The sequence below is a fragment of the Talpa occidentalis genome, unplaced genomic scaffold, assembly GCF_014898055.3.
Source record: "Talpa occidentalis isolate TD23 unplaced genomic scaffold, MPIMG_talOcc4v2.1 talOcc4.15, whole genome shotgun sequence".
NCBI lineage: Eukaryota > Metazoa > Chordata > Mammalia > Eulipotyphla > Talpidae > Talpa > Talpa occidentalis.
In genome coordinates, this window is record NW_023601543.1 from 86,340,486 (window position 1) to 86,366,351 (window position 25,866).

Below are 25,866 nucleotides of genomic sequence, written 5' to 3' on the forward strand. Positions count from 1 at the left end.
GCATTCTGCAGCAGACCCAAACTAAACACGAGCTGCTCATGGCAGATTTTTGTGTTCCTAGTACAGCGCTCTTCCTAGAATAGGGTTTAAAAGGCTCTTACTGTGATGATTGTAGGACAACTAAAAAAAGCAGTTAGAAAATAGGGTTATTGGCTTGCTGCTTTCCTTGTGTGCCATCGGCGGATAAAGTTTTAAAAACATACCTGTTTATACATTTTAACATGTATTCTATGCAATAGGTTTATGCACCTGCATTTCGTATTTATTTATTATGCAGTTTTATATTATATGAATTTCTAGACTTACTCATAAATACATTTCATATATACTTATATATAAATCTATTTATAAATAATATATACAGTTTTTAAAGATGTAGTTATTGATGCACACAAGAACTGGGGTGCAGGCCAGAGGTGTTGGGGGTGAGAGGATTCACCAGAGACAGAGTGGGGAGCAGAACAGGCGGATCTTCTGAAATACATCTCTGAGGGGAGCAGCGGGGAGACAGGAGAGGTCTGCCGCGCCCTGTGGGTAGCTCCCTGCTCGGGGGATCAGACTCGTGAAGCAGAGGCTGTGGATAGCGTCACGGTGCTGTGCTTAACCCCTATAGCAACTGTACACTTACATCTTTGTATTTACTATTTATATGTGTAAATATAAGTGTCCATCATGGAGATGTTCTGTAAAGCTTATGTAAATGTCCACATAATGTATATGTGATAGATAAATAAATATGTGACATATATGTAACTACACAGCTGATACAGGTTGCTCACTGTATCATATAAATAGAATATCTGTATGTCATATATAAATACATCGTGCATAATACTTGTGTATCCTAAATATGTAGTCCATGACATCTACATAGCATATAAATGTGCACTGTATGATATTTATAGATCATATGTAACTATGTATATGTCACATACGTGTGTGTGTGCACATGTCCATCATACCAGGGGGGTCCGTCTCTCTCTGACACAGTCTCCCCAGGCCCCCCTGAACCCCCAGCCTGGCATGTTTCAGCGTGCGCGAGTCCACGTTAGGGTTAGGCCGAGGCTGCTGCTCCTGTGAACCAGAATCTGGGGAGTTCCAGCGCTGATGCACCCCGCGTTTTGAAAGCCCGGGGTCTCTCCCCGTGTGCCGTTTATTAAGCACGACCTAGTTTCTCTTTGCAGTCATCAAAGCCACAGAAACGCAGCTTCAGGTCAGCATGAGGTCGCCCCATTTCCAGAGAAAACTGATAAAGCCAACGCCCGTGACATCGTCGTGATCTCTGTGCTCTTGTCTTGGGCGAAAGGAGACGCCTCGAGGAGTCTCTGAGCTGCTGGAAATAGGTCCTGGCCGCCCAGTCCTTCTCGGGGGCCTTGGTTGCCGACCTCTGCCCCTGCTCCTTTGCCCCCAGCTCCCGTGTCCGCACTAATGGCTTCCAGCTGCTCCTCTTCCCCTTCGCCGCCCCTGGGCCTGGGGGGCAGCGCCCTGCTGGGCCCAACACTGGGGTGCAGTTTGGGCTCCAGCGTGTTGCAGGCACCGGGGAGCTGCAAGTGTCCAGCTGAGAAGCAGACCCCCTGGGGGCCTTCAGCTTCCTCAGCCCCTTCCCTGAGAATCCCCCCAATTTAGCGTGTGCACGGGAGGCCAAGCCAATCTCAGAGACACCCGCTCTGATTCCCCAGCTCTGTTCTTGGGGGAGACAACGTGATGTTTCTGTAGACGACGCCAGCACGCGAGGGGCAGAAATGCCAGCAGCTCCCAGGTCGTCGTGGCCCGCGGAGGCATTTCCAAGCGCTTCCATTCAGCTGCGGCCACCACGAGCGGCCCTGGCAGCTGCTGGTAGGGGACACTCGGGTGCCAAGGAGCAGGACAGCGGCCTCTGTGGCTCATCCTCATGTCAATCGCAGAGCGCGGGTGCTGGAGCTGTTTCTGCCCTAAGGAAAGGAAAAGCAGTTGTGTCGCCCCCGTTCTTGACTTGGCTAGCAGGGCCCACGGCTGCCATTTCAGCAGGAGCCCAGGCGCTGCTCGGAGGGGTCTATGCGGTCGCGGGGGCTGAGACAAGTTGGCAGATGGCTTCGGCCCACAGCGGTCGGTAGTTGGGTTATTCTTTGTGGGGGGCAGACGGGAGTGGGGGAGGCTGACCTCTGCAGGAAAATGTCCTCAGGGAGGTGACCCTTGAGCAGGACCTCAAAAGCCGGTCCGTCCACCCTCACACAAACCCACCAGTGAATGCAGAGTCTTGGGACGGTCCCAGGAGGACCCCAGTTCTGCCGTCACGGGGTGGACCCAGTTCAGAACCCCGCGCCGCGGGGGGTGGGGGAGGCATTTCACGCCTGCGTTGGGAAATATCTGCGTGTCGACGAAGTGTCTGTTGCTTCTATAGACGCCGCGGGGCGCGCGTGAGATACACAACACTTCCGAGCAGACTCCTGAGCGCTGACTGTCGTGCTCCCGGATATTTACACTAAACGACCCTGTTCTCGGGGTGTTAACAGAGTGGAATCATGGGCTGTAGCGGGATCGGGGGTCTCTCGTGGCTGGGGGAGCGGGCCGGCGTGTGTCCTTGGTTCCTGGGGTGCTCTGGCCTCAGGGAGCAGCCCCGTCGAGGGTGTGAGAGCTGCTGCTGTGCTAGAGGTCTCCAGGCTCTCGGCCCCACCCCGCTCTGCCTGCATTCACCGCCTCTCCCAGCTCGGTCAGCTTCTGGGGATCAGCCCCAGTGGGGTGTCATCCTGCCCCGGAGTACTTGTTTTCTGCTAGAGAGACAGATATTTAAGCCAATAGTTGCAAAGACTTGCTGGAGAAGAGGCCGTGGAGCCCTGACTCATCTGCTCTGCAATCGCCCGACACGTCATCATCGTTTCTTCCAGGAAACGTCTTTCTTTCCTCTCACTTGCCCGTGGCTCCGTCCCGACGTATTGTGTCTCCTTCCAAGTATGTGATTCTACCAGTTCTTTCCATGCGAAGGAATTCTCCTTATTTAAACAAGAAGAAGGGAGGGGGGTGGGGAACACCAAAAAGTGGACTTGGTTTCGGTCCGCCAGAATTTCCACTTGTTTATCAAGCTGTCGGGGGTGAGTGAGACGCTGGCAGGAAGGCCCCGCGGACAGCTGCGCGCCGTGAGGTGTGGGGCCGAGCCGGGCTGTGCCGGGGGAAGGACAGGGGTCTGGTGTGGCCTGGACCTCAGCCTTGGCGGCTGTTGCTGTCGTCGGGACGGAGGTGGGACCCACGTGGAGTGTCTCGTCCGACAGCAGCAAGGGGTGGGGGAGGCTTCTCTGTAAGAGAAAAACGCTGGGGGATGAGGGATTCTGAGAAAAGGTAAATTGAGAAAATTCTCCAAGTTGCACATGCAAAGAAGATGCTGAGAAACTGGTGGATTCTTTAATCCCCGAAGCTCTAAAACCTGTCCTCAGGGGACTCTGAGAATCAGCAACCATTGACAGGGGCAAAGTGTGAGCTACAGCTCTCAGTTCCCGTCTGCTCACCCCTGTAAGCTGTAGCGCTGGTCATTGCATCAGCGCTTTGCCCTTCAGACTGTTCCTTTCCTGCCAGCTCAGGAAGACAATACTCGTCAGGCTGACCCCAGACACGTGCAGGTTGTTTTCTCAAGGCATCCTGGATGTCTCTCCCTCTCCCCGGTGCAAATGGCTGCTTACCTAGAGGTAAACCAGGGCACTTAGGAGGATGCAGACACCGTCTCTGAAATAAAGTCTGAGACAGTTGAGAAAGTCGAAATGCAACAAAAACAAGGTGATCTCACCCTGGCACGGTGTCCCCGTTGGGTTAGTTGAACGGTTCATCTGCATTGTCCACGCTTGTTTGATCCTCCAGTAACACATAACTGAGGGGACAGCTCTTGTGGCCTTCAGTGTCTCACTCACTGTTCTTGGAAACTGACCTTAGGTGAACAAATGTGTAATGAAACGAGGCCCTCGAGGTTGTCATCTCATTCAATTCAATTAAAACCCTACTGAATGAGAAATGCCATTCAGGGGCCTTATGCACTTTGTGGATTGGAAAGAAAGTTGAGCAAGGCTTGCCAACCGAAAGGACCGAGAGAGATTTTGAAGAGGGTGAGCACCCTTGAAAGATGTCCCATCCCGTGCCGTGCACAGGTTCCCAAGGACGTCTCCCAGATGTGCCAGGGAGACTGGCCTGTCAAGGTCAATGGCTTCTTTCCGGCAGAGGAGGAGATGCCTGCAGGAGGAAGTTGTAAATGTTTTCCTATTTATATAATTATCATCCCGCAGCACCGTCGTCACCAACACCGTCATCACCATCTTCACATTTGCAAGTGTGAACCTTAGAAATCTCTGTGCAAACACCTCTGCTTGAATTATCATCTTCCATATCCTTCTTGATAATCTGTTGATTTTTGGCCCCCCTTACTCATGTCTTCTGCCTCACCTGATGGCCCTTCCCACCTCCTCCAGTGCACGGCTCTCTGCTCACCGTAGAGGAGCACCCTGATAGGATACAAGGAGCAGAGACCACCAAACCACATGGACCTCAGATGCGTCCCCTTCACATGGCGTTCCCCTCAGATGGCGTCCCCTCAGATGGGGTTGACCCCTTCTTGCCCAAGGGCCCTAGGCAAGTCTTATCCAGAAAGGGCTGGTCAAACAAAGGCTGATCAAAGACTGTGTGATGGATTATGAGGATAATAATATGGATGAGGATGATGGTGATCATGATGGTGATGATGATGGTGGTGATGATGTTGGTGATGATGATGATGATGATGAAGATGGTGGTGGTGATGATGGTGGTGCTGGTGATGATGATAGTGATGATGGTGATGATGGTGGTGATGATGGTGGTGGTGATGATGTTGATGATGGTGATGATGATAATGGTGGTGATGATGGTGCTGAAGATGGTGGTGATAATGGTGATGATGATGTGATGATGGTGGTGATGATGGTGGTGAAGATGATGATGATGATGAAGATGGTGGTGGTGATGATGGTGGTGCTGGTGATGATGATAGTGATGATGATGATAATGGTGGTGATGATGGTGGTGATGATGGTGCTGAAGATGGTGGTGATAATGGTGATGATGGTGGTGAAGATGGTGATGATGATGAGGTGCTGATGATATTGACAACGGTGATGATGATGGTAGTGATGATGATGGTGATGGGGATGGTGATGATGGTGGTGATGGTGGTGAAGATGGTGGTGATGATGAGGTGCTGATGATATTGATGATGATGGTGATGATGATGGTAGTGATGATGATGGTGATAGTGATGGGGTGGTGGTGATGGTGGTAATGATGGTGGTGATGATGAGGTGCTGATGATATTGATGATGGTGATAATGATGGTAGTGATGTTGATGGTGATGGGGATGGTGATGATGGTGATGATGGTGATGATGATGAGGTGCTGATATTGATGATGGTGATGATGATGGGGATGGGGATGGTGAAGATGGTGGTGATGATGAAGTGCTAATGATATTGATGATGATGGTGATGATGGTAGTGGTGATGGTGGTGATGGAGATGGTGATGATGGTGATGATGGTGATGATGATGAGGTGCTGATATTGATGATGGTGATGATGATGGTGATGATGATGGTGATGGGGATGGTGAAGATGGTGATGATGATGGTGATGATGATAGGGATGGGGATGGTGAAGATGGTGGTGATGATGATGGTGGTGCTGCTGCTGGTGGTGGTGTTCACGTGGGGCTTGCCTCCTCAAATTGAAACAAGGACCAGTCACAGGGCCAACGTCTTGTCACAAGGACAATCCCAAATTTGTGCTCAAGCTCCTGATTGCTTTCAGAAAAGACCAGGGGATAGGAAATCGGAAGCTGTTGCTGCAAAAATGCTGGGGTCACTGACTCTTTCCCATTTCCTCAGTGGCGAGGAAGCAGAGAGAAATAACTAAGGTTCCACTGAAACTGCGGTTGTTCAAAGGCGGACACTTCCCATTTCTGTTGCTTGCTTTGGGCGCTTGGAGCCCTTCAGGGGGAGCTTTAAAACCTAGACCATGTCCCTGCACTTCCTTTATGCCTTCTTCAGACGCCGTAGTCCCTCAGCAGAGTTTGCTTGTTATCCCCAAAGTAGCTTTGAACAGAAATGCTTTCTCTTCCCTTCCTGTCACCCTGTCCCTCTCTCACACCCTCCCCACCTTTGCCCTCTCATCTCCCTCCCCCCCCACCCCTACACCCCACTCGGCTGCCTCATTAGTGAAAGCAGCCCAGCCCAGCCCGTTTGCTGACCTTTCCAGAAATGACCTACACCTGGAGAGTTGTTTTCCCATTGGGCCGCGATCTGAGAGGGAAAAAGGGAACATCTTCTGGTGGTGGTTGCTTCCAGTTTTTCTATCCAGCTTATGAGATAATATCCTCACAGCTGCAAGGAAATTAAAAAAAAATCTGGACAGAAAGTGCTCGCTTGTGAAGGGTCACGCCGGCCCCAGGAAAGCACGTTCGAGGTGAGTGCTGGGAACACGCATGTGGAGGCTGTTCCCTCTTCCCACCGCACCGCAGCCGTGAGCAAAACATCTCTGTAGTGTTTTTAACCTATTTTTACAGGGAAAGATGTGCATACTCTAGTCCTGTTCATTGCTCCGCAGTTTGGGGAAAAGAATGGCTTCCGGAGCGGCCGCGTGGGGTTCGCACTAATTCTCTGTGTCTCTGTTTTATGTCCATCTGTGTGTCTGCCCGTGCGTGACCCCCGGTGACATTCTGGCCACAAGGTTCTGTGCACCGGGGCTCAGCACCCTCACTCTAGATGCCAGGAGCATCCCTGCCGCCCTGGACGGTGACCCCAGACACCTCCAGACGTTGCTGTCTGTGCCTTAGTCAGAGTCACCCGTTGGAATTCACTGGTCAGGTCCCAGCTCTGTCCTTTATGACTCGAAGTTGTGCGTCTGCATTTGGAGTCTGTGTTTACACTCGTGTACCTGAAGCTGCGTCGGCACCCGGTATCCCCCACACAGATGCTTTTCTTATTTCCTGCTCAGGCTTCTCCCGGAAAGGGTAACTCTGGCCTCCCGGGCCCATACATGGATGCATTAAGTATGTTCTCGTCATGCAGGGCTTTGGAGCGGGGTCACTCCTGTCTCCGTGTGAGCATTTTGGAGAAGAGGTGCCGGCCATTCCTGGCTTCCTTTGGTGGCTGGTGCCGGGTGGGGTGTGGCCACAGCCCGCGAGAGCGTGCACGCACACCCCTCAGCCACGGCACTGCTGTCCACCAGCACGACCCGGAGCAAAATGATACAAGTGAGAAAATGAAATAGCACCGCGGCAAGCTGTTGCGCCAACGAAAATGACACAATGAAGGGGAAAATGCCAAGATCCGTGTGAGTCACCGAGCACTCTGTGGCACCTATTTGTCTTAAAGACAACGAAAATCAGACGCAGCGAGCTCGCTCCTGCAAGCATCTCCCGGGCAGAAACAGCTGCCTGTCACGTCTGCAGCAGCGCGTGTTCCGAGCTGTCTGTGGCTGTGATACCCGGAAAACGCGGCTGCTCGTTGAGGGAATCTTAACACCCCGATTAAAAGACGGGCCGAGAAGTCAGCAGACACCGCCTCCAAGAACAGGTGTCCGCCTCTGTGTGGCCGGCACAGTGCCCGCAGACGGCAGGAGACGGCAGCTCCAAGCACCCAGGTGCGGCCGCGGGCGCTGCCGTCAGTGCTGCTGGGGCGCGCGGGCGGGCACGCGGGTGGCTGGCGTGCATGGCTGAGGCCGCGTGGACAAGTGCTTCCCCACGCAAGCAAACGCTCTCGCCGTCCGTCCGGCGCCTGCAGGCCTTGCACGGTTCCCCCAGTGAGCCGGACACTTGTGTCCACGCAGACGCCTGCCACGGGGGTTCGCAGCGGCGCCAGCTGTCACCGTCAGAAGCCGCCCAGCGGATAAATCACCTGTGGTGCGTCAGCCCCTCAGCTTTACTCCGCGCCCGGAGAACGGAGCTCTCGAGCCGTGAAGGACACTCGTGAGCTACAGAGGACAGTCTGAGAAGGCCACGTCCTCTGTGATTTTAACTGTTTAACACTCCGGGAAAGGCAAGGGCTGGAGCCAGGGAAGCGATCGGTGGCTGCCGGGGCGGGGGCGGGGGGCGGGGTGCAGAGAGGTGGATGGGTCAGCACGGGATTTTCGGAGGGTGCTGAGACTGTTTTGTGGGTACATGGAAGTGCCTGCATTTCCTCTGCATGTGGCTGGGCACCTGCACTGCTCTGAAGTTATTTTAAAAGATAATTTTCGAAACGCTGACTTTTTCATCGAAAAGCTTCCCCTTTGAAGATTCCTGACAAGTGCTTCGTTGTATACCTAGAGAGTGAAATTCAGGCCTCAGGGATATTTTTGTGCATCCTCATTTCTGCTTCCACCTGAGGATGCACAGGGATGGATGAAACAGAGTAAGCAGAACTTCTCATTGAAATGGGAAGGCCGGACAGACCCCGTGTCGGGAGAAAACGCCAGCGAGCCCAGGTCATCTCCTCCGCGGTGACATCATAGCTGACTTGCCAGACGCTTATAATTCTGCGGAAAACACATTTTTCTTGGCATTGATTTTTTTTTTTTTTTTTTTTTTTGCAAAGCAAGGTCTTTTCAGGGGTTACTGCTGTTTCCCTGGCATCGTGTTTAATTCATCTTGTTTTCTCAAGTGGCCGCTCATTAAAACATGCTGTCTTTTGACGTTCACTTGAAGTCACCCGAATCCAGTGGTGAATGCGCTGGGGTACCGCAGAATTCAGGGCATCCCAGGCGATGTGTTGCTCTCTTTCAGTGTGATTAATTACGCTGTCCTCTCTAATGAGTAACACATAAATTAGCACCATGAGAAGCAGCGTTCAGAGGCAGCAACCGTGCAGAAATCTCACACTTAGGAAAGTCCCTTCAAATGGCAAAAACCAGCATTTCTGCAGAGAGTTTCCCCACTGCCAGCAAGGGGCCTCTCTGTCCCGACTCCCCCAGCCCGCGTGTGTTCATTCAGGTGCTAGATTTACCGTTAGCATTAACATCGGCCCTCTGAGGAGTCTCGAGTATATTCCAAAGCATGTTCAGAAAAGCATCCTGCAGGAGCGCAGCTGAAAATCATGGTTTTCAACGTAGGGCGTTGCAAGAACATTTCGATGTTCCGGCGATAATAGCGGCGGATCCCAGTTCCTGCTCTGTGGGAACAGCGTCTCCGCTCCTGCTCATGCTTGAGACTAATTAGCTTGATAACTTCACATTAATCTTTGACCCCTGCAGGCCGGCACGCCAGAGCCCAGACGTAACGCGCTGGTGGGAAGAGCTTATTATGGGCGAAAGATCGCACCTGTCAGGCGTCCCAGCTGTCAAGCATCCACTGTGAAAAATACTAGGAGGACTGGCAGGGCCTTCAAGGCCTGCTTTGCAATAATTAACATCTTCCTGTGTTTATGAAGCTGCCTCTAGACTGAGCTAGGAGTGAACCGGAGCGGAGGCCGCTCGGCTGGCGTCGACCACCTTGGGCCGCCTTCCGTTGATTTCATGGCGCTCGTGGTTGGAAACAAGGAGCAGAAAACAAAAACAGACCAGAAAATAAAAATAAAGCCCCTGCACCCATTTTCCACACCCCCAACCCCTTCGCCTCTGGTGACCTCAGTGGGGTGACCAGTGTCCACTGGTTTATTTTTATTTTGCTTTTCAGTCCATCTCTTTGATTCCTCGCATTCTCCGCACACGTAAAATCATCCAACCTCGGCCCTTTTCCTCTTGACTCACCTGGCCTGGCATAATCCCAGCACGGTCCTTGCACTGTGCCGCAGGGCGCGGAATCTGCACCCGGCTCCATGGCTGCGTCGTGCTCCGTGGCGTGGACACACCGCTGCTTTGCCCGGTCCTCAGCCAGCGGGCACTTAGGCTGCGTCCGTCTCTCGGCTGTTGTAAAAAATGCCGCAGTGAACATCGGGGTGCAGGTGACTTTTTGAGTTAATATTCAGAATTTGAGTTAATAGTCTTGCCATGGGCAGCCAGAAGTGGCATCGCTGGACGCTGTGGTATTCCTACCTCAAGTCTTTAAAGGGGGTCCGCAACACTTCCCTCCGTACCCGTCCCTGCGGGTCCGGCAGGAGACCGTGAGTTTGTGCGTCGAATAGCTTTGGGGTGATGCCGCTGGTCCCAGCACCACGGTGAGAACCCCTTGACTTATTTCTGCTTTTGAGTGTCTCTTGAGTGCCCCCTCTGCTTGCTAAGACGTGCAGTGTATCCTTTGCCACATCCCAGCCTTTGTTCAAGGTTACCTAAAATTCCTTCAGCTTCAGCTTCTGGAATGGGATGCAGAGGTGGCTGCTTGAGCAGGAGCGCCGTGGAGGACACAGGCAGCTTCAGGGGACTCACCAGTCGAGGGCTTGCTGTTGGCCACCCTCTTGGAGGAACCCGGTCCAAGTTCCAATGTGTTGACTGGGGAAGGAGCCGTCACCGCCACCTCCAGATGGGCCTGTGCGGGCATCTGGGTCTCGGGTGAAGGGTCTTTAGCAGACTGTGTGTGGGGGAAGGGCGCTGGCAGTCCAGGCCTGGCCAGGAAATGACCTTGAAGACCACTGAGGGCCTTGAAGACCATTGAGGGGCTGCCAAGAACTCGCTGAGGTCCCGAGATGGGCACGTCTGCGCCTGGCCAAGGCAGCTCACTGTGTCTGTGGCTCTCCCTTGCTTTGTCAAGTGCGTCGTTTGTACCAAAAGCCGGACCCGTTGACGCTGCACAGCCTGCATTATGGCTAACAAATGTCTCTTTGTGATGCCGGCTTGTGCTTGGAGGCTCAGGTACTTTCACCGAAGACAGACAGGGACCAGGGGGTTGGAGTGAGACTCTGACATGCATCGGAGCTGGCCCTGGAGCCAAAGCACAGGAATGAACGCAGACGGTGATTTTTGAGCAAATGGAAAAAAAATACTCAGGCGGAGACTCTCAGATGGGGTTCAGGTTGGGTGTGGTTAGAACAACATAGCATTTGTCTCTGTCTCCTGCTTTGATTCACGGCAATCATTTTTATGGGCTGAATTTTTGTCTGGCTCTCCTCCCTCCTCCCTGACATGCTGCCGTCTTGACTCCCAGTCCCTCCAAAGAGGATGTCTTTGGAAGTAGAGTTGTGGAGACACCATGGCTCAGATGAGGTCCTTCTGGAGTAGGGTCAACTAATGCGCTGTGACCCTAAGGAGCTACTGGAAGGGAAGAGAAAGCATGAGGCAGGTCCTCCCCTGGAGGTTCCCTTGACGACACCCTGACGCCTACATCCCGGGCTGCTTCTACTTTCCAGAACTGTGCGCCATCTTGGATTTCTCTTGGTTTCAGCCGCCTAGTGTGTGGTGCCTCGTTAGCAACAAACGTTGGGTCACTGCCTTTGCTTTTGAATTTGAAAGCTATGAAGACTAGTATTCAAGGTGACTGGATGTTTCCTGTTCCCCCAAAGGGCGTTATGGGCTGTGGACATCATTTATGCAGCCCTGCACTAAAAACCTAAGCTGCAGTAGAGACCTAGCCTTGGGTGTGGTGCTTTTGGGATGACTTGAAACAACCAAAGGCGCTAGGAATCCGCAAGCTTCGTCCTTTTCGTAGTCGCAAACCACTCAAGTCTTGAGTATTATGTCAAACCTGCAGAAGGCTCTTGGCGCGCCGCGTGTAACCCCGGGAGGGTGCCGCCCTCGCCGGGATTTTGCTGAGTTACCATCAGTCTTGAGTGCAAAGGCTTGTCGTACCCATGGCCTGTCCTCTTGCCCGCGAGGCAGAAGCTCGACTTCACGCCGTCACAGTCTTCCTGAGCACCTCCAGGATGACCTCACCTACACGCCGCCCTCCTCATTCGAGAAAACCCGCTTCTCCGAGGGCTCCCGTCGATGATGGACAGCCGCTGCCTCGTTCCTTCTGTCGACTCCTGGGTTTCCGGATTGTGACATCTTTGGGACCTTCCTCGACGCGCTTGCGTCTCTTCTGTGGTTTCCGACCCTCCCCTTCGGCTTTGCAGATGTCCTGGGGGTTGTTGTCAGGCGCTGGACTGGGAGACTAGCGCGTTCGTCTGTCACATGTGCCTCTCCCCGCCTCTCGGTTCTTTCAGGGACCCTGAGGTTTTGAGGACAGTTTCCAGATGGAAAAGTCACGAGGAGCGGAGCCTGTCCCCGGGACATCGTGCCCCGCTTCTCTCGGGAAGTTCCTCGTCTCGTCTCTAGCACAGAGCCATGTCATTAACGAGTTACATTTGTCTCGTTTTCGGCAAGACGGATGAAATGACCCCCCAGGTCTTTCATCTGTAATGACATGCTATTATCTGAGTCAGAAGTCTGTAAACATTGCCCGGGGCTACTCGGGGTCCTGCTCTCTGGTCCCAGCTGCATTTAGAGAACAGGGCTGGCCTTAGAGACCTTGTGCCCTCCCCGGGAGGGCTTCGCCCTGGTGCCTGTGGGTGCCCGCGCTTAAGTAAAAGCTGGTGATTTGGAAGCTTTCGGAGACGCTTGGGTCCCCTCATGGCTCGCGGACCCAGCCGTGGCAGTCGGGACTCTGAGAGCCCGCACTCCCCGTTGCCGTAGAAATAAAGACGAGGCTTGGGAATCGCTTCTGATTCGAGCAGCTTATGTGAGCTGCTGTCCCAGGCAGGACGAGGCCGGGCCCCGAGGGGGCCGGAGGACTCGGGAAGCCGCTGTTGCAGCAACCGCCTGCCTTGGCCTTGGCTGACGTTTGTCGTGATGCACGGGCTGCTGTGTTCGTGTGGACCACGTCCCACAGTCAACACAAAGCAGCAACGGCAACAGATAAAAGGAAGAAAAGGCCAAGGAGACCCATCCACATTGCGAGGGACTGGCTCACGCCGCGAGTGCACGGTCACGAGCCGTGAGGTTGCGGCGCTGTCTCTCCCTCCCGAGGGCCGGCGTGCAGGGTGTCATTAGGGCTCGTGTCAAGTTACTTTTCAAAATCTCTCTCTGCGTGGGTCTGGCGTCTATTTTTATGCCTTGATAGTGTTTTAATCCTTCGCAGGAACTTTGGAATGCTGCTGACGTGGGTTTTTTTAAAAAAAGAAAGATTTCTCTTATTCCTTTCCCTGCGCTGGTGCACAGCCTCCCGCAAGAGCCTCTTTGAAAAGGGTTTTGAGCAATTTGCAGCGTCTCGGAAAGAAGAAGAATGCGGATAATTGACTGAAAATTGCCCGGGAATGAAAAACAAAGTAGAATACGACAGCCATGAAGAAATACAAGCGTAGATGAAAACCAGCCAGTGCGAGTGGAAACAACATGTGTTCCCTGGCGGACGGCACGAGAACACACTTCCCCTCGTGTCGGGGAGGGGCTGCCGGCTGGGGTGGGCCCCCTGAGAGCTTGGGAGCGACCGGGAGGAGCGAGTTAGGGCCGGAGGACCAAGCTCCCGGGCCTCCTCAACTCCCCTTAGTGGACACTTGACCTTTCCCCAGCTGCTTCCACAGCTCTGCTCTCCCCGGAGTGTATCCCGAGGTCTTGAGGCCCCGGGGAGTCGGGAGAGGGTCTTCACTCAGCAGGGGCCAGAGGAGGAGCTGGACGTGCAGGGCACTGACAGGAGCAGATTTCTGAGCTCTCTGGAGCTGGGGCACCTTGAAGGTCACCCTGCATGGGTCAAGCAGGTTGGCCCTCTGGACCCCAGCACCCCCCAGGTTGGCCCTCTGGACTCCAGCTTCCACCAGGTTGGCCCTCTGGACCCCCGCTTCCTCCAGGTTGGCCCTCTGGACCCCCGATTCCTCCAGGTTGGCCCTCTGGACCCCAGCACCCCCAAGCCGGGGTCTCCCTGACGCTGCCTTGCACTGGGAGACTCTCTTCCAACAAATGCAGCCTGGGTGGGGTCAGGCTGAGCGTAGCTGTGGACTGTCCGCCGCGTTGCTCTCACCAGCAGGGGCTGCTCCACAGTCGGGGGGCCAGGGGTGGTTGGGAGCTGTGTCCTTACAGACAGTTCTCCCTGAGGCCTTGCATCCATCAGAGCGCACCTTCCTGACACGCTTTCGACCCCACTGGGAGCGTAAGGCTTGTCACTCTACCGCCTTATTTCCTGCCTACCCGTGCGACCGGCCGCCTCCCGCTCTTGTTCCCGCCACCCCTCAACTTCAGACACCCCGGCAGCCGTGCCTGCTGTACCTGCAGCATTTAAGAGACATTTGGGGCGCCCGTTAGCCTGCAGGCTCCAGGTCCCGTGGAGAGGCAGCGTCACCCCGGGGGCCTCTGCGCCTCACACGCTTATCCCGAGCGTCCTGCTGAGCCCACCCTCAGCTGCCCTCGTCCCTGGGGCATATCCTGGGTCTCCCTGGTCGCTTTCTTGCCCTGTGGCTCCGTCGCTCCCCAGCTGCCGACCGCTGATCCGGGCCCAGCGGGCTCTCCGAGCTCTGCTCACTGCGGGCACCGAGAAGCCGGGCCGGAACGTCCATTTTTCGGGCACCCTCGTTGGTTCTGATAAAGGTCATGGAAGTTCGACCCAGCACCTAGTGACGGTCTTTCCGAAGCCCCGTGCACGCCGTCCATGGTGTCCGCGGGGCCTTTGCGTGGCGCAGACTTCTGACGGCCTCTGCTACATCTGCATCTTTGCAAGGCCTGCGAGTCTTTCTTCAGGCTCACCCGCGCATCACCGCGCAGAGCTCGGCTTCCTCTGCTGCGGCGTCCTAGGCCGTGAGTAGGGCCCCCTTCCCAGACTGGACAATGGGGGTGGTTACCCCGCAGCCTGAGTCGAGGCCCCCTGCACTCGGACACCCACCCAAGGGCCCCGGGGCTCCCCGGCCGCGGGCGGCGGTCCATTCCGGGGAGTCCTGTGTGCGGGGACTGGGCTGCCCTCTAGGCCGACGCGCCTTTGCCTCCTGGAGACAAGGGCAGATGGTGTCGTGTTAACACTCAGCGGCGTCTTAACCTGTGCTCGCAGCCAACGTGCCACTTAGCCCGGGCGTTCTGGGCCCTCCCTCCCCTCTTTGCCAGCCGGCCCGCCAGGCCTCCCTGGCTTGGAACTCCCCAGCGCTCCCCGGATGCAGGAGAAAGCACAGGTCAGGGGAATGGCCGGGGAGCACTGCAAGGCAGGGACTCCCTGGCCCGTCCCCCGACTCCCTGCACCTGGTCCTCCCCACGGGTAGCCATGGCGACGGCGCTGGCTCCGGGACCAGGGAGGACGCACAGCCCAGCACAGCCCAGCACAGCCCAGCCGGCTCGGGCGCTGCCTGAGCCTGCCTGCGTGAGGGCCTGCACGCACCTGCGTTCTCTCCTTGGCCCTGAGGAAGGAGCTGTGGGGAGAAGGCCAGGCAGGGAGACGTGTCTTTGCGCCCTGCCTCCTGGACAAGGCTTCCTTTGTTTGCTTTATGGCAGGTGCGGCTTCTCCTGCTCCCTCATCTCGGGACACAAGGCCTTGCCTCAGTTTCAGTGATTACATTTAATGCTCCCTCCGAAGCTGCTCGGGGGTGGATTTATTTCATCAGGAGGCATTTTTCCATCTTGAATTCTTCCACGTTTTTGTGTGATTTTGCAGCAAGGGCACGATTTCCCAGAATTTCCTCTGGAAAAGATAAATCTTTAATAGCAAGAACGGTGCAGAGAATACAAATCTGAGGCATTAGCTGTGGTGTGGAGGGATGAGTCAGCGTGGCCCCGGGGAGGCTGAAGCTGCCAGTACTTCTGACTCGACGGCTGGCCTGGCCTTCTAATAAGGGCAGTGAAAAAGCAGCCCTTTTTTAGTGCTCTCCCCACACAGAATGCATTAGAATATTCCTTCTCAGCATTCATGGTGAAAGGTTAAGACAATGCAGTGTTTCCCCGTAAGACACAACCTGTTGTTGGGTATTTTATACATTCCCTTTAGATGACCTGAATGCCTTCATCTGTATGCAAGAGAAGTGGCACAATTTGTTTTCAAAATCATTTGTGTTCAATTCTGAATGCAAATGTGTCCAGTTTTTGATATTGTCATGCAGAACCCCCTGGACGTTTATTTTTTAGGAATTAAATAACTTCCTGAAAGCTCCGCCCGGGGAAGATGAAAAATTTGTTCAGCTCAAACTACTTTCTTTTTTTTTTTTTTTAGCTCCTCCAGACCTAAGATTAAATTCCTTTGTGTGACTCTGTAGTTTTACCATTTCCAGAAATTCATATCGCTGGAGTCATGCAATATGTAACTTTTTAAGATTAGCTTCTTAGTAGATGCATTTGAGATTCCTGAGAAATGAAGTATGCAGTCGAGATAATCACTAGCAAAGGTTTGTTTAAAAAAAAAAATGCTAGCCATGGAAACACCTAGTCTTAATTTCAGCCACTGGAACTCTTTCCCTGCTGTTGAATATCTGAAAAACTCGAGTATGTTGACAATATCAAGAATATCTTTGTGATCCTATATGATTTCCAGTATTGCATGATTTCTAAATAATAGAACAATTCTCTAGGTTAAAATGAATTCCTTGCAAATCGGCCGATAAAAAGACATATGGAGATACTGAGAATGCAAATACATAGGCTCTACCTATGTCAATTCCATGTACTTATCGGAAGAACATGAAAACAGTTATCTGAACAGATGTGTGCACCCTATTTCCATAGTGGCATCATGCACAGTAGCCAAGACATGGAAACAGCCTGAATGTCCATGACAGAGGAGAGGATAAAGAACTTCCGGCATATCTACTCAATGGAATACTATACAGCCGTTAAAAAGACAAAACCTCCCTTTTTGCACTAGATGCATGTAGGTTAAGGTGATTCTGCCAAGCAAAATAAGTCAGAAAATGAAAGATAGTTACCAGATGGCTCTACTCATGTGTGGAATGTAAATCACCAAAGAAAACAAACTAATGAAACCCGTAGCTGTTAGACTGTGAAGGTACGGTGGTGACCAGCTGGGGCAGGCACCGTAGAGGGGCTGCTGGGAGAGTGGGGTGTGGAGCTGTGCTGCTGACATGATGTCAGTGGACGCGGAACCAGTGAAATTTGTTCTCTAAAGAAAGAGCTTTATGGAGAGGCTTCGTGCGTTGGGATGAGATGAATTCCTCAATTTTTTCACCGTGCCTTTACGTTAAAATCTTCCATTTCACGTGAAAACAAAATGGCTGCTTGAGAGTCCCACTAGTTATTTGGCGTTTCCTAGGGGTGGCAGGTACAGTCCATCTTTGTCACGGGCTTCTGCTCTGACATTAATTGGGGCCTGTATTTCCGACACGGCCTGTCGGCTCGTCCTCCCTCACGCCCACAACCTGGCGATGTTAACAAAAAACAAGCGGACGACCTCCTCCAAGTCTCCCTTCAAATGGTTGTGTCTGAAAAACTAGTTTTTCATCTGTCTTCTCCTCCCCTGCTGGGTTGTCTTTGAATGAATGAAGTGTTTTTCTTGACTTGAGGCTTTTGAAGAATTATTTTTCTTCAAGGAGAAAAATCAAAAGCCTAGAAATGAAGAGACTTTGAAAATGTTATTGAAATAACGTCTGCGTGGAGTTGATTGAACTTACATAAACTCTTTGAAACCTGGATTGACGAGCATTCGTGTTTGATCTAGTTAAAGCAATAAAATACAGGATGTAATCTTTATATAATTACCAAAGTCCCGCTGTCTGCGCCCACCTGCAGATTTTCATAACGATTCTGCAGGCAAACGTCTTTCTTGTCTAATGCCCTCCGGCCCTTTATCTCTGCTGGCTGGAAGCCAGAAGAAGACTCTATTACAAATACTGTATTTTATTTTTGTTGTCAAGTGGCTTCGCGGCTGACGGCTATTGTCCTTGAAGACCCGTCCCCGGGCGGGCGGTTGCGATGTGCTGGTTCTTGTATTTTTCCGCCGCTCTGCTGCTCGGAAGCCACCCCGGTAGCAGCATGTGGGTGCTGCGGTGAGCGTGCACACCTGGAATGAAATCAGACGCTCCCCACCCCTCAGCAGGCCCGCCATCCTCGCCGCCTTGGCCACGCTCCACCCGCCGCTGCCACCCAACGCGAAAACCTAGCAGGCTCCTGTTCTCAGCCTCGCTAATAGGAGGGAAGCCGTCGCTGCTGGACGAGCTTATACACCAACTGGGAGATGTTAGTTCTGCATAATCCCCGCTCCCAAGAACAATCATAATGACAAATACACAAGACAATGCACTAGAATGGACGTTCCACCCCTGACATCTTGCTCCGTGCCAAACATTTTGCTAAATACTTTACACGGATTATCTTTTTAATCTTCCCAAGCATCTGATGACATGCTGTCTTCAGTCATAAAAAGAAGTCATTACAGTCATAAAAATCTTTCATGCTTGCTTGCTGTTACTCCAAGTATTTTTTTTTTTTTAAATAAGGACAGCTTCTCATTTTATGACGAGTGGAAAACTTTGCCTAAAATGAAAACACTTGGGTGGAGGAAACCCACGACAGTCACTCCCAGCAGGATGTAATCAGCGTAACAAAGAGGCTCTGTGGCTGCTGGTTCCTTTCTCCTTTGCATGGGGTCTGAGCCAAGGATGGGGGCCTCCTGGGGCAGCGAAGGAGACTTTGCATTTGGGGGGCAGCAGAAGGCAGTCTTCAGTGGACTCTGCATTTTGGGGGTTCAGGAGGTGAGTGTTGGGTGAGGCCTGCATGCAACTCCTCTCCTCTGGCCCCCAATAACAATGTCACCCCTGGCGCCAAGCCAGACCCACGTGCCTTCTGCTGACCCACCTTCCTCGCCACTGCCTCTCCCCACCGTGCAGCTGACCTGCTGCTCCTTGAGTCAATCCGGGACCGCCCCTGCCGGTCTCACCTTTCCCTCCGGATTGTAACCCCGCACGTCCTTGCACAGCTGGTCACTCCCTGCCTTTAATCCGAGCTGTGCTCACTGGGCTGTTCCCCGTTGAGCTTAACCCCTGCTTCCTCGACTGGGGGTTGGACTTGGCTTTTTTACACTCGCGCTTTCTCAAGTGGGAGTGAAGCTGGTGTGCGGGGATCGCGGTGAGCAGGCGGAATCCCAGGACGCTGCCTGCCACGTGGACGTGGCCCCGGTGTAACACTGAGCCCATTCATCGACGCTAATAATAACGAGGCCAAGGTGTATCGCGCTGTTAGTAATATTTTGGCATTCCCCTATTTGGGGCAGGCACGGGTTGCCATGCCGACGTTGGCAGGCCCGACGCCCTGTGTGGCTTTGATGGATGCAGCTCCGTGAGAACCAGGCGCCTGTCCAGTTGTTGGTGTGAGACGCTAGGCAGCAAGAAAGCAGGACGTCCCGTGTCCTGGGCTGCACTCCAGTGCTGGAGCAACAGGAAGACGTGTCTCTCTGCGGGACAGGGCGTGAGACGTCTCTCGAGACCGGTGAGCAGGGCTCAAAGCAGTGAGCAGTGTCCACTGTTTGTCAGCTGGGCAAGAGCCCCTGATCTCCTGCGGATGCCGTGTCCATCTGTTCAGGAAAAGAAGGACCTGGGGAGGCAGGGAAGGAAGAAGAAGCTGCAGGTCATCAGCGCATGATCCTGGTGGCAAAGATCTTCAGGAATTGACCTTGATTCCACCTCCGAGGTCCGAGTCTTTCCACTGCAACCCTCAGCATCTTTAGCGGACATCTGGCTGCCGTCCACCCCGGGCACCTGCTCCTAGCCTGGCTGTCCCTGGTGCAGGTGGAGTTTGGCACCAAGCCAAAGGCTCCTTCTAGGAAATACCAATCTGCACCTCTTTCTTGTGCCCGTCTCTCTACCACTTTGTTTCCAGCAAAGAAGCCCTGTCCACTATTTGTCCAGCTGCGGTCTGCCCCTGGTCTGGTGATTTCTCTGACGTAATTCTTGATGCCAAAAATCAGACCTCACCGCATCCCAGGGTGTACATAGACTTGGGTGATGGGGCTGTGGATATTGACATGTAGCGAGAGGTGGAGGCTGTGTGGCAGAGGGATGGTGAGTCAGTGTCCATCACAGAGGTGTGTAGCCATTTGGGGAAGGCGGGGCTGCAAAGGAGAGTCACAGCCATAAGAGAGAGAAATTTCATAGCGAAAACCTTACCATGGAACTGAGACCCGTTAGCCTGATGATCTTTGCAGGGAAGGGTAAACCTTCTACTCCTACAGAGCTGAGAGTTATTCAGTGGTTTTTGGAATCCTGTATTGTCCGGATGGATTATTGGGAATGGGATGTATTTAGACACATTACGGGGAGTGGACGGGCAGCATGTGGTATGTCCATTCAGTGAGATTGGACGAAAAAAGAATGAAGTACTGAGGAAGCAAAAATACTGCACCGTTTAGCAAAACATAAAGCATGATGCTAAATGAAAGAAGCCGCATGTATGATTCTATTGGAGGAAGATGTTTAGAACTGGTAAATCTGTAGAGGAAGAAAGCAGGTGAATGGTTGCCAGGGACTCGGCAGGGAGGGCTGGGCAGAGAGTGGGGAGTTGCCTCTGAGAGACACAGGTTTATTGCTGCTGATGAAAATGCTCAAAATGTAGGTCATGGTGGTGGTGGCTGGAAAGCCGATAGCTGGGCACATCTGCTCAAAACCATTCACTGTACGCTTTCAAGGAGTGATTTTTACTGATGCCAATTACGTCTCAATGAACTTGTCATAAATTATTCCTTAAAAAGATAGGTTATTGGCTCAGATTTCTTTTACCTGCAAGCGTATGTAGTGCCATTCTAGCCTTAGTGACGTTTCCACAATGAAAAGCTAGGGGTTCACACACAGGAGATGAATTTCTTTCTGTCATGCCCAACCTCCTCTGCAGAGAACTGGCACCACAGCGTCGTAATGATTGGGTAATGGTTTCTACCCCTCCCGAGCCTCACACAAGCTGACAGAAAATTATCACAAAGGAAAAACCATGACCAAAATTTTAGTCCTGTGGATTGAGACGTGTCCAAGCAGAAATGTACTATTAGGGATAAGAAATCATAATGCTTATATTTGTTACGTGGTTGTTACTGTCAAATTACGCTAAGTGGTGTCTGTTATTACTTCATTTCGCGATTCCGATGACCGCATCTGCGAGATCTGGTCATAATGCTCTACGGATGGGTAAACGGAGGCGCAGGTCTGGGCACCCCATAGTCACACCGCAATGAAAGGGAAATAGAAGGCCTTGCCCAAGCTTGTTCTGTGAGTTGGTGGAGACCAAAGCCCTCCAGGATGCCCAGCTTGTCAGCGTACCAAAGCTGCCCCCTGTGAGGGCTGTGCCCGGTGTTTGTTACCAGCTGGTCTTCGTTCTGTGGCTCTGCACAGCCAGAGAGCGCGCCCAGATGCCTCTCTTTCTTACACAGGTGGAAATCTTTGTTGGTTTGTATGTCTTTGTGGGTACGGGGGAGTCAAGGACAGAGCGGGGCTGTGTGAGGAACACATTTTCTATTTTAGGAAGCAAAAAACAGCAGGATGGAAATTGCTCCTTTGCTTTCGAAAACTGTGCTTGGAAACATGTGCGTGGAGTTTGCGGTTACAAAACTCTTTAATGAGTCCCTGTTTCTTTTTCTTTTTCCAGAACAATGGTTCCCTGGGCTGGTGCCAGAATCACAAGCAGTGTTCTAAGGTATGTTTCCTTCCGCTCGTGCAGTATCTTAGAAACACTGAGTTTGGGGCTAATTATACACTCACAGAAAGTTGCAGCGACGGCAGGGAGAATCCCAGCCCGCTTCCCCCAGGTTCCACCAGTGCTTTGTGTATTCGTAGAATAATATTGGTCCTTTGACCCTGGTCCGTCGTAGCGTGTAGTTGGATGATGGTTTGTCACCTGTGTGGATACCGTTAGCGTAGCCGCCTGCCGTGTGGCAACACTTCTTTCTCTTTATTCTGTAATTTGGTTTAATCTAGAAACTTTTAAAAGGATGAAGCGTCTTCCAGTTAGACCAGATTTACTGCACACTACTTGCACCTAAGGTCCTCTGCGTGGAATGGGTGGTTCGGTAACTCAGTTCTTAAAATACGCCGTGTCTTTCCCATTTTTGAGTCTTCCTTGCCTCAGGCACAATGCGCTAAGGTTGCCTCCTGCCCACTCATACGTGTAAGAGCATACACTTCTTGCCTCACGACCCAAACATCAAAGTCATAAATACATAGACACACATGCATGCATATTTACATACATAATACATATGTATAGACATACACAGAGGATGTGACTTTAGCTCTAGTCTGGGATTAAGCTTTCTATTCAGATCATGTACATGATTAAAGATTATAAAACTTGCTACAAATACTGGAGCAAGTATAGAATCTTAATGTTTGTTGAGATTTATTTCACGGGCATCACTATTAGGCCTAAATTAAAGCAATCCTTTGTTTTATAACCAACGTTTGTCTGAGCCCTACCTAGGAACACAGAATCGGCTGGTTTATCAGGAACATTCTTACTTGGAAAGGTCTTTGAAATGCATCATCTCAGAGGGAATAGTGTAGGTAAGATTCCTAAGAGAAAACTGCATTGTAGTGATACGTACATGCGTGCGCGTGTCATCTCTTTCAACACACATGGATGCTATTAAAAATAGATCAGAATTCTTGGGTGGGTCTGAAATACTTTGGCGAAATTAAGTTTGCTTAGCTCTGACTCTTGAAATCCTGGGCAGAAACGAGATGCCTGGCTCTGAACCATTTGCTCTTTGTGTGTAATACAAGCATTGTGCTCATACGGTGTCTTCTGACATTCATTACATGAACTGTTGTTCGCGGGACTTGCTGGGGAGTTACTTATGTCTTTGCTGCCGGCATATTAAATCAGAAGCGGTTGGTTCTTCCCACTGTGGGCCCCACACGTTTGACGTATACTGGAACAATTAAACATGAACACTGTAGAAGATCTCTTGTTCCATTTAGCGGTTGATCCCTTGGATGCCCCTGGTCTTTCCCTGGGTCACTCATGAGGCAACTGTGAATTTTAAGACTTGCCAGCAAACCTGTGGCCCAACTCTAGAATCACGTCTTACCTGTCTCGGTTTTAGATCCCGTCATCAGTGGGAAGTGACGAAGCCGCTGTCAGAAATGGGCACCTGGGCAGGTCAGCCTTTCTGGGGGACATGCCTTCGGTGCTGAGAAGTGGCTGCCTTAGAAATTCCTGCGTTAGGGTGATTTTCACTTTGCGAGAGCACTGAAGTCGGGCGGATATGCCTGAGCGGCCAAAATGAACTTTACAAAATTGGTATCTGCGCTGAGAGTCAGTTTAGGATGATAAGGGCAGACTTTGTACATGTGCTAAGTAAAAGGTCACCTCTTTCTAACTAAGAAAGTCAACCGACACCTTTGATCTAAAAGAGAAAGTGTATCTTAGTCTATGGAAATCATCTTTCTGATCAATTTTTAATTTTCTGATCAAAGTCATCTTTTGGATGGTCTAGGATGACTTCCTTTGGAATGAAAACATACTGTGGGGCTGTTATCCTCGCAAATAAAATGTGCTAGGTTTCCAGCGCCACTCTAAAGTTCTAAAGTTTAACAATGTGCATTATGTTAAGAACAGGTTTTAATTACTCTTTCTCTTAAATAACAAATTGCTCTCTGTGTTGGTGGGCCAACGGCCTGTGATTTCATCTCAGTGAGGAAGTCAAGAATACTTTAATGACGCATCCTGCATTTGTAGATGGGTCCAGCCCCTGTGGAAAACAGTATGGGGGTTTCTCGAAATATTAAAAATGGGCCTAACCAGAGACCCAGCAATTCCACTCCTAGGTATCTGCCCAAAGAATGCAATTTGAAGGGAGACCTGCATGCTTGTGCTCATTGCAACACTATTTACAGTAGCTAAGATGCCTAAGCACCCAAGGACAGAAGATTGAGTCAAGGAGATGTCGTGTATATGCTGAGTGGAATACTACACAGCTATGAAAAAGGGTAACTCTCCATTCACAACAATGTGATGGAACTAGAGGGGGTGATGTTATGCAAAATAAGTCAGAAGACAAATAAATACCAGATGGTGTCACTTATATGTGGAATATAGAGAAATCACACATAGGGTCGGACAAAGCCCCACCAGTAAGAAATGCTAGAAATCTGGCTGAGGCCACCAGAGAGAGGAAGGGAGGGGAGAGGAAAATGTGGAGGGAGCAGAGCTGATTGGCAGAGGACCATGGGTGGCTTGGTGCTCGTGGGTTTTGATGTGGTGGCAGCATCTAAAGGCAGTGACCCCAGACCTCTGAATCATACACAGTGTTGTAAGCCAATGTCGCTTCAATAAAACAAAAACATCGTAAAAGGATAAAACAAAGATCCTTTTTTAGTGACTTCATCTTCAGTGTGACTTTCATTAAACCCGTGTCAAAGGCCAGCGAACAGATAGGTTCATCTTTGCGGCCCTGTAAAGTCTCTGCCGTGACTACTCAGTGACGTGTCCTCTGTCCCAGACCTTGATGATTCAGTGACACAGAAGCAAACCTGGGTCTTTGCTCCGACTCTGTGGTTTGCTGAGCAAAACTGCCCTTGTGCGGAGCCGGCTACAGACCGTTGCAAACCAAGCACTTTTCCCGTGTTACAGTAAAACTCCACCACGCACCCACATTTGAATTTCCTGTACCTGTCACTTGTCGCGAATTTTCTCCTCATCTGTTTATTTGTTTATGTTCATTCCCAACTATTGAAACACCACAGAAAACCACTCTTAGCTCTGAGCACAGACAGATCCCAGGCTGGATTCAACCACTCGTCGAGCTTTGTGACCCTGATCTAGGCCTTTGCAAGCAAAGCAGGGCCGTGAAGCTGCATTCTTCTCCACACAAAGACCTGTCGCATCCGTGGCCGCCTGGCGAGCGTTTGTCCAGGAAGCGCTGGGGAGGGCTCCGTGGGGATCTCCAGTCGATCACAGCGAATTTTCCAAAAATTCCGACGGAAAATGCCATCATCAGAGGCAGTGGAACTGCGAGAGGCTTCAAGATGGGCAGCACAGAAGCGACTGGGTGCCCTGTCTTTGCCCTCCAGCGGCCTCCGTTGTTGGGGTCTTGAGTTATTTCCCTGGTCTGCAAAGGAGAGACGCCGGTGACAAAGCAGGCGCTGCTTCTCCATGCAAATGCAAAGGAGCCGTGGCCAGTGGCTGGGCGGCTGGAGCCGTGAATAGCCCACAGGCTGGTGCTGGGGACTCCACCCCAGTGTCAGGCTGGGGGGTGAACCCTCTGCCAGGTCTGGGGTTTCTGTTTTGAACCAGCCGTACCACGTAGGTGGCTCATGCAGCATTTCATGAGCCCCATCGTGTTTATTTTGCACGTTTACTTGACAGACTTAGCTTCAAGCTGTGTTCCTGCCCTCTTAGACCTTGAACCCCAGGCGACAACCCCCACCTGTGGGAGTGGGGTGCTCACTCTCCCTTTGGGCATCACCACTGACCCACTTGACCTGTGGGTCCCATTGGGTTTTGGGGACACGTGTGGAAAGCGGACGTTGGGGCCCCACTTGGGGCTTTGCGAGCTCTTTGATCTCCACGGGAGCGCTGTTCCCCGAAGGACTCCTCCCAACCCATCCTCAGATGTTTCCAAACCAAATGGAGTGGCGAGGGGGGTCGGACTCACTGGCAGGCACGTCTGAGGCCTCGCTTGACATGTGTGGGATGGGCTGGAGACGGGCAGTGCTCTTCAGCCCCGCCGAAGCTCTGCGAGTCGTGTCAGACGCTCTCTGCGATGTAAGGGGTGACGCTTTTGAAGCCCCGGGAAGCGTGTCTTAAGGAGGAAAAGGGAAACTCTCTACATAAAAATGACAGTGCCCGCCCAAGTACTCACAAGCTTCCGTGGGCCATCCTTGGCTTCTCGGCTGTCCCGCCAGCAGCAGGCACACTCCCAGATGCTTTATATCCCCCCGACTCGAGGACCAAGCTGGCGTGCATTAACCACCACCAGCTCCCCTGGATTTCTTTGGGGAGTTCACGTCTCTCTGACTCTCCTTTCCTGGTGGGTGATGCCAGGAGCTGAGCAAACTCCTTTCTCCCGAGCCTTGCGGCCTCCCGCAGGCCCGAGCCGTCGCTGTCCCGGGCTGAGCAAGCTGCCCAGGGCGCGCTGCGGGCATTGGAGCAT

General features: G+C 52.1%; 1 protein-coding gene across 2 annotated transcripts in view; it reads left to right on the top strand.

Annotated features, from left to right (window-relative positions):
• The window catches only part of ANOS1 (anosmin 1), a 254,317-nt gene that overhangs the window by 164,581 nt on the left and 63,870 nt on the right, over window positions 1–25,866 (top strand). For both annotated transcript variants that reach the window (XM_054695862.1, XM_037512734.1), the window contains one exon: window positions 21,360–21,407. In XM_054695862.1, the coding sequence (XP_054551837.1) occupies window positions 21,360–21,407 (48 nt within the window). The remainder of the gene's footprint in view (window positions 1–21,359; window positions 21,408–25,866) is intronic.